The 10,447-nt window shown below is 50.4% G+C and overlaps 1 protein-coding gene across 2 annotated transcripts; it reads right to left on the bottom strand.

Annotated features, from left to right (window-relative positions):
- Positions 1-1,006: 1,006 nt before the first annotated feature.
- LOC144677688 (interleukin-11-like) lies at positions 1,007-10,129 on the bottom strand. 2 transcript variants are annotated; one of them, XM_078537724.1, is made up of 5 exons: positions 10,084-10,129; positions 7,243-7,388; positions 3,390-3,488; positions 2,749-2,910; positions 1,007-2,149 (listed from the first exon to the last, which is right to left on the bottom strand). In XM_078537724.1, exons 1-5 carry the CDS (start codon positions 10,088-10,090, stop codon positions 1,988-1,990), a joined length of 576 nt encoding a protein of 191 aa, XP_078393850.1. In that variant the 5' UTR covers positions 10,091-10,129; the 3' UTR covers positions 1,007-1,987. The 2 variants fall into 2 exon arrangements, with proteins under 2 accessions (XP_078393850.1, XP_078393851.1); XM_078537725.1 differs by lacking the exon at positions 10,084-10,129 and adding an exon at positions 8,475-8,579.
- Between the last annotated feature and the right edge of the window lie 318 nt (positions 10,130-10,447).

Genomic DNA, 10,447 nt, shown 5'->3' on the forward strand with positions numbered 1-10,447 from the left:
CATTAACTCTGTTTATCTCTCCATGGATGCTCTTTGACCTCTTGTGCCTCTCAGCCCTATCTCTCTCTCTCTCTCTGTTTCTCTCTCTCTCTCTCTCTTCACCTTTCTCTCCCTGTGTCTCTCTATCTCTCCCTTGTTCTCTCCCCTCTCTGTCTCTCTCTCTCTCTGTGTCTCTCTCTCTCTCTCTGTCTCTGTCTCTCTCTCTGTCTCTGTCTCTCTCTCTGTTTCTCCCTCTCTCTCTCTCTGTTTCTCTTTCTCTCTCTCTTGCTCTCTATCCCTCTCTCCCAGTCTCTCTCTCTCTGTCTCTCCATCTCTCTCTCTGTGTCTCTTTTTTTCCCTGTGTCTCTCTCTCCCTCCCTGCGTCTCTCTATCCCTCTCTCCTAGCCTCTCTCTTTCTGTCTCTCTCTCTCTGTGTCTCTCTCTCTCTGTGTCTCTCTATCTCTCCCTTGCTCTCCCACCTCCCTCTGTCTCTCCCTCTCTCTTTGCCTTTCTCTCTCTGTCTCTCTATCACTCCCTTGCTCTCTCCCACCTCCTTCTCTCTCTCTCTCTGTCTCTCTTTGTTGCTGTCTCCCTCTCTCCCTGTCTCTGCCTCTGTCTCTCTCTCCCTTTCTCTTTCTCTCTCTCTGTCTCTCTCTCTCTCTGCAACTCGCTCTCCCTGCCCCCGGCCTGCAGGCTCAGACTTGCCCCCTATCTTGCAGCACTGACCTCCTCCAGAGGCTGACACGTTTACTGAGGAATCTCCCCCACCATCCTCCCCCCCACACCACCCCCCCACCCCCACACCCCCCTTCCCCCACAACCCTGGGGGGGGGACCTGAATGAGTCAGGCCCACAGCCGCTGTTATCCCCATGCTGAGTGTGTGATGCCCCCCCTGTCCGACCTGCCTTGGCCTCAGCCCCGCCACACCCACACCCACACACACACACACACACACACACACACAAAAACACAGAGACGCCACTACGAAAGCTTATTTGAGACCGTTTTTTTTAATCTTTGTTAAGGGAAGCATTGACAATATCAGGAACAGTCAGCCATTCGTGGAATAAATTAACTTCCAACAAATACAGTTGCAAATAAATAGTCCAGACTTTTACTTAAGAATAAATAAGAGTTTAAATACAGCAGTTTGAAAACGTCTTGTCCACTGCTTAGTGGCCCACGAGGGGCAATCGCGTGAGTGGTTGGCCCTTAAGTGCCCCCCGCCGCCCGACAAACTTCGACCCCCCCTCTTGCATTCGCACCCCCCCCCACCCCCAACCCCACCCCTCAGCAGCTTGCACAGCCCCCTTAAGGGCCACCACGTCCACTGGGTAATAAAAAACATTTAAATTAAAGAAAAAAGCGGCCCTCAAGCCTGCGAATCAGGAGCGACCCTCCACTATCCCCCCCCACCGCCACCCCGATTCCTCCCCGCGAGGGCAGCTGCGCGTATCTCATAAATAAATAAATTAATTTAAAAAGCAATAAGTTAATCAATAAATTAGAAAAGCCAGGAAGGGCAAAATATGCCCCCCCACCCCCTCCAACATACAACCCCCTCCCCTCTCCCCGCACCCTCTTCCTCCTCCTTCCCCGGTGTGGCTTGTTTCGCGCCATTGGAATAGGGAGAAGGAGAGAGTGGAATGATTTAGGCTCTTTCCGCCGCCTAAATGGAGTTCTTTTTCAGACCGCGCGTCCGAAGAGGCTTTTGCCCCGGCTTTGCGGCGGAACGCCAACGGGTTGGGCTGGGTCCCCAGCTCCCGGACCCGGCGTGGGGCACGGGTGCCCGCCAGTTTCGTAGGGTGCCAGACGGGAGAGGGGTCCCTCTTCCTCTCTCTCTCTCATCTTCAAACAGAGAGAGAGAGAGAGAGAGGCAGAGAGAGGGAAGGGGAGGATGGAAAAGGAAGGGCCAGGAGGCAGCAGAGGGGGGATGGCCGCCTTCAGGGCCAGCGGCGGAATGTTCTGGAAGATTCCGTCCAGGCGGCGCCGCACTGGGGGACCGCGTCAGCGCCGGAGCTGCAGGGCCAGGAGCTCGTGAGCCGCCTTGTTGATGAAAGTTCGCAGGTCGCGGAGGATGACAAACCCTGCCCGCAGGGTCTCCCAATCGCTGGTCTCGGAGGGCGAGAAGGGCGTGGCCGGACTCACCGCCAGGTTCAGTCTCTGCATCTGTGATTGGAGGAGAGAGGGGGAGAGTTAGAAAGAAAAAACGCATTGAGTTTCAGCTCGGCGAGGATGGTGCAGTCACCTTAAAACAAATTCCCTTCTCGCGTGGCGGTGCGCGGGTGACGGAGTGCCGCATTTAGTGAGGGTGCAATGGGCCTCCTCCTGTTGCTGGGTAACAGGCTCGAGAAGGGGCTGAATGGGCCTCCTCCTGTTCCTGTGTAACAGGCTCGAGGAGGGGCTGAATGGGGCCTCCTCCTGTTCCTGTGTAACAGGCTTGAGAAGGGGCTGAATGGGCTTCCTCCTGTTCCTGTGTACTGGCACCGGGGGGAGTCTCAGCCTGGATTATGGAGCTGAAATCCTAGAGTATATACATCTCCCTCTGACAGTGCAGCACTCCCTCAGTACTGGCACCGGGGGGGAGTGTCGGCCTGGATTATGGAGCTCAAATCCTAGAGTATATACATCTCCCTCCGACAGTGCGGCACTCCCTCAGTACTGGCACCGGGGGGAGAGTGTCGGCCTGGATTATGGAGCTCCGATCCCCTAGCGATGATAGCTCGTGCTGTTCAGGAATATGAGTTAGGCCGTGGACTGTCTCTTACCTGTTCCTCCACTCTGTTGGCGAGGTTCTGCAGCAGGGTCAGCACGTCTGAGATCTGGCTGTCCAGCGTTGTGCCTGCAATGGGTTTTGTGCTGCGCAACCAGGTCAGGTGCTTCTCGTAGCTCCTCAGGTAAGACTGCATGTTGGGGAGACTCTGTACAGCCTGCACAAAGACAAAGGCGGGTGTTAATCCGTGCTGGTCTGGTACGATCGAGGGGCTGTGGTGGGTTTCGAACAGGAGGATGAGAATTGTAGGGGCTGGAGGAGGTTACAGAGATAGGGAGGGAGGGGGTGAGGGAGGGATTTGAACAGGAGGATGAGAATTGTAGGGGCTGGAGGGGGTTACAGAGATAGGGAGGGAGGGGGGTGAGAGAGGGATTTGAACAGGAGGATGAGAATTGTATTGGCTGGAGGAGGTTACAGAGATAGGGAGGGAGGGGAGGTGGGAGGGATTTGAACAGGAGGATGAGAATTGTAGGGGCTGGAGGAGGTTACAGAGATAGGGAGGGAGGGCGTGAGGGAGGGATTTGAACAGGAGGATGAGAACTGTAGGGGCTGGAGGAGGTTACAGAGATAGGGAGGGAGGGGAGGTGGGAGAGGAGGGGAGTAGTTTGGAGAGAGCGACCATGCCGAGTGTATTACCTCCACAGCCTCCAAATCGACAGCGCTCCCGCTCAACTGAGGGAGGCTGGATAACTGGTGTTCACCTTTCAAAGCAGCTCCTCCCAATTTCTCTTTAATCTAGTGGAACAAAATTCAGAGTTTGGACAGAGTTCCAAAGGCCTGGATCAGATTCTAGTCTGTAGCTCACTCCTGGGTATCTATTATTCTATATATAAACCACCCCGAACCCCTCGATTAGATTCCAGTCTCTCACTCACTCCCGGGTATTTGTTATTCTATTTTTAAACCACCCCGACCCCCTCGATCAGATTCCAGTCTGTAACTCAGTCCCGGGTATCTGTTATTCTATATATAAACCACCTCGAACCCCTCGATTAGATTCCAGTCTGTTATGCACTCCCGGGTATCTGTTATTCTATATATAAACCACCCCGAACCCCTCGATTAGATTCCAGACTGTAACTCACTCCCGGGTATCTGGTATTCTATATATAAATCACCCTGAACCCCTCGATTAGATTCCAGTCTGTTACTCACTCCCGGGTATCTCTTATTTTATATATAAACCTCCCAGGGCCTCTAGATTAGATTCCAGTCTGTAACTCACTCCCAGGTTTCTGTTATTCTATATATAAACCACCCTGAACACCTCGATTAGATTCCAGTTTGTAACTCACTGCCGGGTATCTGTTATTCTTTATATAAACCACCCCGAACCCCTCGATTAGATTCCAGTCTGTAACTCACTCCCGGGTATCTGTTATTCTATATATAAACCACTCTGAACCCCTCGATTAGATTCCAGTCTGTAACTCACTCCCGTGTATCTGTTATTCTATATATCAACCATCCCGAACCAATCAATGAGATTCCAGTCTGTAACTCACTCCCGGATATCTGTTATTCTATACATAAACCACCCCGAACCCCTCGATTAGATTCCAGTCTGTAACTCACTCCTGGGTATCTGTTATTCTATATATAAACCATCCCGAACCCCTCGATTAGATTCCAGTCTGTAACTCAATCCCGGGTATCTGTTATTCTATATATAAACCACCCCGAACCCCTCGATTAGATTCCAGTCTGTAACTCACTTCCGGATATCTGTTAATCTATATTTAAACCAACACAAACCCCTCGATTAGATTCCAGTCTGTAACTCACTCCCAGGTATCTGTGATTCTATATATAAATCACCCCGAACCCCTCGATTAGATTCCAGTCTGTATCTCAGTCCCCGAGTATCTGTTAATGCATATATAAACCACCCCGAACCACTTGATTAGATTCCAGTCTGTTACTCACTCCCGGGTATCTCTTATTTTATATATAAACCTCCCAGAGCCTCTAGATTAGATACCAGTCTGTAACTCACTCCCGGGTATCTGTTATTCTATATATAAACCACCCCGAACCACTTGATTAGATTCCAGTCTGTTACTCACTCCCGGGTATCTCCTTTTTTATATATAAACCTCCCAGAGCCTCTAGATTAGATACCAGTCTGTAACTCACTCCCGGGTATTTGTTATTCTATATATAAACCACCCCGAACCCTCGATTAGATTCCAGTCTGTAACTCACACCCGGGTATCTGTTATTCTATATATAAACCCCCCCGAACCCTTCGATTAGATTCCAGTCTGTAACTCACTCCCGGGTATCTGTTATTCTATATATAAACCACCCCGAACCCCTCGATTAGATTCCAGTCTGTAACTCACTCCCGGGTATCTGTTATTCTATATATAAACGACCCCGAACCCCTCGATTAGATTCCGGCCTGTAACTCACTCCCGGGTATCTGTTATTCTATATATAAACCACCCCGAACCCCTCGATTAGATTCCAGTCTGTAACTCACTCCCGGGTATCTGTTATTCTATCTCTCAACCACCCCGAACACCTTGATTAGATTCCAGTCTGTAACTCACTCCCAGGTATCTGTTTTTCTTTATATAAACTACCCCGAACCCCTCGATTAAATTCGGTCTGCAACTCACTCCCACGTATCTGTTATTCTATATATAAACCACCCCAAACTCCTCTATTAGATTCCAGTCTTTAACTCACCCCTGGGTATCTGTTATTCTACATATAAACCACCCCGAATACCTCGATTAGATTCCAGTCTGTAACTCACTCCCGGGTATCTGTTATTCTACATATAAACCAGCCGGAACCCCTCGATTAGATTCCTGTCTGTAACTCACTTCTGGGTTCTGTTATTCTGTATACAAACCACCCCGAATCCCTCGATTAGATTCCAGTCTGTAACTCACTCCCGGGAATCTGTTATTCTATATATAAACCACCCTGAACCAATCAATTAGATTCCAGTCTGTAACTCACTCCTGGGTATCTGTTATTCTATATATAAACCAACCCGAAACCCTCGATTAGATTCCAGTCTGTAACTCACTCCCAGGTATCTGTTATTCTATATATAAACCACCCCGAACCCCTCGATTAGATTCCAGTCTGTAACTCACTCCCGGGTATCTGTTATTCTATATATAAACCACCCCGAACCCCTCGATTAGATTCCAGTCTGTAACTCACTCCCGGGTATCTGTTATTCTATCTCTCAACCACCCCGAACACCTTGATTAGATTCCAGTCTGTAACTCACTCCCAGGTATCTGTTTTTCTTTATATAAACTACCCCGAACCCCTCGATTAAATTCGGTCTGCAACTCACTCCCACGTATCTGTTATTCTATATATAAACCACCCCAAACTCCTCTATTAGATTCCAGTCTTTAACTCACCCCTGGGTATCTGTTATTCTACATATAAACCACCCCGAATACCTCGATTAGATTCCAGTGTGTAACTCACTCCCGGGTATCTGTTATTCTATCTATAAACCACCCCGAACATCTTGATTAAATTCCAGTCTTTAACTCACTCCCAGGTATCTGTTTTTCTTTATATAAACCACCCCGAACCCCTCGATTAAATTCGGCCTGTAACTCATTCCCGGGTATCTGTTATTCTATATATAAACCACCCCGAACCCCTCGATTAGATTCCAGTCTGTAGCTCACTCCCGGGTATCTGTTATTCTATATATAAACCACCCCGAACAGCTCGATTAGATTCCAGTCTGTAACTCACTCCCGGGTATCTGTTATTCTATATATAAACCACCTCGAACCCCTCGATTAGATTCCAGTCTGTGACTCACTCCCAGGTATCTGTTGTTCTATATATAAACCACCCTGAACCCCTCGATTAGATTCCAGTCTGTAACTCACTCCTGGGTATCTGTTATTCTATATATAAACCACCCCAAACCCCTCGATTAGATTCCAGTCTGTGACTCACTCCCGGGTATCTGTTATTCTATATATAAACCACCCCGAAACAATCGATTAGATTCCTGTCTGTAACTCACTCCCGGGTATCTGTAATTCTATATATAAACCACCCCGAATCCCTTGATTAGATTCCAGTCTGTAACTCACTCCCGGGTATCTGTTATTCTATATATAAACCACCCCGAACCCCTCGATTAGATTCCAGTCTGTAACTCACTCCCGGGTATCTGTTATTCTACATATAAACCAGCCGGAACCCCTCGATTAGATTCCAGTCTGTAACTCACTTCTGGGTTCTGTTATTCTGTATACAAACCACCCCGAATCCCTCGATTAGATTCCAGTCTGTAACTCACTCCCGGGAATCTGTTATTCTATATATAAACCACCCTGAACCAATCAATTAGATTCCAGTCTGTAACTCACTCCCGGGTATCTGTTATTCTATATATAAACCACTCTGAACCCCTCGATTAGGTTCCAGTCTGTAACTCACTCCCGCTTATCTGTTATTTTATATATAAACTCAACGCTCTGTTACTTACGAACATATCCAGCAGTTGTCGGACTCTCACATGTAAAACTGTAGCCACCTGACCGGCAGTTGCATCGGAAGAGCGTCTTGTGGTCGGTAATGCCAGGAATCCTGAGCTTATGCTGAGGAGCGACAGCGTCAGCCTGATCCAGTACTCTGGGAGAGAGAGAGAGAGAGTGAGAGCGAGGGAAAGAGAGAGGGACGGAGACCGGGAGAGGGAGTGTGAGAGAGAGAGAGGGGGGTGGAGGGTGGGCGACAGAGGGAGACGGAGCGAGATGTGGAGAGAGAGAGAGAGAGACAGAGAGAGAGAGACGGAGAGTGGGAGTGAGAGACGGAGAGAAAGAGAGAGGCAGGGAGGGAGAGAGAGGCAGAGAGAATAAAACGGAGAGGGGGGGGGAGACAGAGAGAGGGAGTGAAAGGGAGAGTCAAAGAGTTTGTAAGAGAGAGGGAGAGGGTGTAAAATGGAGAGAGAGGGAGACAGAGAAAGAGTAACGGAGAGACAGAGGGTGGGTGTGAGAGGGAGAGAGAGATTGAGATAGTGAAAGGGAGAGAATGAGAGAGATAGAGGGAGAAAGTGAGAGGGAGATAGAGAGACAAACAGAGAGAGAGAGCGAAAGAGAGAGAGAGGCAGCGACAGAGAGAGAAAGAGAGAGAGGGAGACAGAGATCGAGACAGACAGAGAGAGAGTGTTAGAGAGAGAGAGACACAGGCAGCGACAGAGTGAGAGAGAGGGAGAGAGAGAGATGGGAATTTGATAGAGTGAGAGAGGAAGAGAGAGGGGGAGAGATGGAGACAGAGAGAGAGAGAGAGAGAGTTGGAGACAGAGAGAGAGAGAGAGATGGGAATTTGATTGAGTGAGAGAGGGAGAGAGAGGGGGAGAGATGGAGACAGACAGAGAGAGAGAGAGAGTTAGAGACAGACAGGGAGAGAGAGAGAGAGAGAGTTAGAGACAGACAGAGAGAGAGAGAGAGAGTTAGAGACAGACAGAGAGAGAGAGAGACAGACAGACAGAGAGAGAGAGGGAGATGGGAATTTGATAGAGAGAGAGGGGGAGAGATGGAGACAGACAGAGAGAGAGAGAGAGAGTTAGAGAGAGAGAGAGAGAGAGAGTTAGAGACAGACAGAGAGAGAGAGAGAGAGAGAGTTAGAGACAGACAGAGAGAGAGAGAGAGAGAGAGATGGGAATTTGATAGAGAGAGAGGGGGAGAGTGGGGTGGGGCAAAGATTGAATAGCTGGTTAACCTCAGACCGATGACAGATTGCCAAGATCCTGAAGTGGCTGACGTTTGTGTCGTTTCCTGTCTCCACTCCCTGTGTCTCTCCGGTGAAAGGAATGTGAGGAATGAGAACTGGGGCTGAGCTTGTCCTCTCTGGAATCTCACCTTCCTGCCATTGGCTCAACGCTCCAGAGGTCCAAAGCCAGCTTTGTACCTCCGCTTAACCGGTCCCGGCAATCCCCTCTCCCTCCTCAGGCCCCCCCACTACTTCCTGGGGTGAACCCCCTTCACCCAGTACTGAGGGAGTGCTGCACTGTCGGAGGGAGATGTATATACTCCACGGTTTGAGCTCCATAATCCAGGCCGACACTCCACTCCCCGGTGCCAGTACTGAGGGAGTGCTGCACTGTCAGAGGGAGTCTAGGACTTCAGCTCCGTAATCCAGGGAGTGCTGAATGGGCCTCCTCCTGTTCCTGTGTAACAGGCTCGAGGGGGCTGAATGGGCCTCCTCCTGTTCCTGTGTAACAGGCTCGAGGGGGCTGAATGGGCCTCCTCCTGTTCCTGTGTAACAGGCTCGAGAAGGGGCTGAATGGGCCTCCTCCAGTTCCTGTGTAACAGGCTCAAGAAGGGGGGGTGAATGGGCCTCCTCCAGTTCCTGTGTAACAGGCTCAAGAAGCGGGGGTGAATGGGCCTCCTCCTGTTCCTGTGTAACAGGCTCGAGAAGGGGGGGGTGAATGGGCCTCCTCCAGTTCCTGTGTAACAGGCTCGAGAAAAGGGGGGTGAATGGGCCTCCTCCAGTTCCTGTGTAACAAGCCTGAAACAGATGTAAATATTGCTTTCTAGTCCTAGGGGCCTCGAGTAGATTACAAGGAACTTCTGCTTCATAAAGTGCTGATTAGGCCTGGACTGGATAACATCCTCTAGCTCCCGGCTTGCAAACGTTTGGAGAGAGGGACGAGGGACTTCAGTCCACCCGGAGAGAGAGAGGGAGGAGCGGGGGTCCTCGGAGCGGAGGAGGTTAAGGGGGAGATCGAATCGAGGCGTTCGGAATCGGGAAGGATCTGCGATGGGGGTCAATGAGGAGAAACTGTCTCCGGTGACTGGAGGGTCGGGAACCAGAGGGACACACAGGTTGAGGGCGATCGGGAAAAAGACCGGGGTGGGGGTGAGTGGGGGAGGAGATGGGGAAAGATTTAGCTTTAAACACATCGAGTTGTTGTGATCTGGAAGGCGCTGCCCGAAAGGGCGGCCGAAGCAGATTCAATCGGCATTTTCAAAAAGGGGAAATCGGATAAACACTCGAAGGGGAAACGTTTACAGGGGAGAGAGAGGGAGGGAGGGAGGGGAATGAATGGGGAGCAGATTCCAAAGGAACTTTCCAATAAAGGGGGGGGATTGGAGAAATAACCAAGGGGGTTGGGGGGAGAGAAATCGGAGAGAATTCACAGCTGCCTGGGCCGCCAAGTGGCAGACGCAGTTCGAGTGAGGAGGGACGTAAAGAGAGAGAGAGAGAGAGGAGCCGGAGGGCGCTTTTCTTTTTGGAGAGGTGGGATGAGGGGAGAACTCTGCCACCCCACCCCCCCTGACCCCGGAGGGAGGGGGAAACGAGGACCAGAGAGCGCGGAGGAACTTACTGTACATCCTGGTCGAGCTTGGTGAAGAGTTGCCTCGGAGTGGTGGTGCAGCAGGGGGAATTGTCTCAGCGAGGCTCCTCGGTGGCCTGGGTCACAGTGGCTGCTGAACTGTCGACGTGTGTGTGCGTGTGTGTGTGCGTGTGTCTCCCTGTGTATGTGTGTGTGTGTGTGTGTCTGTGTGTGAGTTGTAGCCTCCCACTTTATACAGCAAGTGTGAATGGGCGGATGAATGGAGAGTGATGACACATCTTTCACTCAGCAGCGAGCTAACAAGTTAGGTCATCCCCACTTGGTTTGCTGCCTGTCTTAAATTTACCCATTTCCCTCTCCCTCTCTCCCTCTCTCTCTCTCTCTCTCTCTCTTT

The sequence above is a fragment of the Cetorhinus maximus genome, unplaced genomic scaffold (assembly GCF_964194155.1).
Source record: "Cetorhinus maximus unplaced genomic scaffold, sCetMax3.hap1.1 HAP1_SCAFFOLD_2891, whole genome shotgun sequence".
Taxonomy (NCBI): Eukaryota; Metazoa; Chordata; class Chondrichthyes; order Lamniformes; family Cetorhinidae; genus Cetorhinus; species Cetorhinus maximus.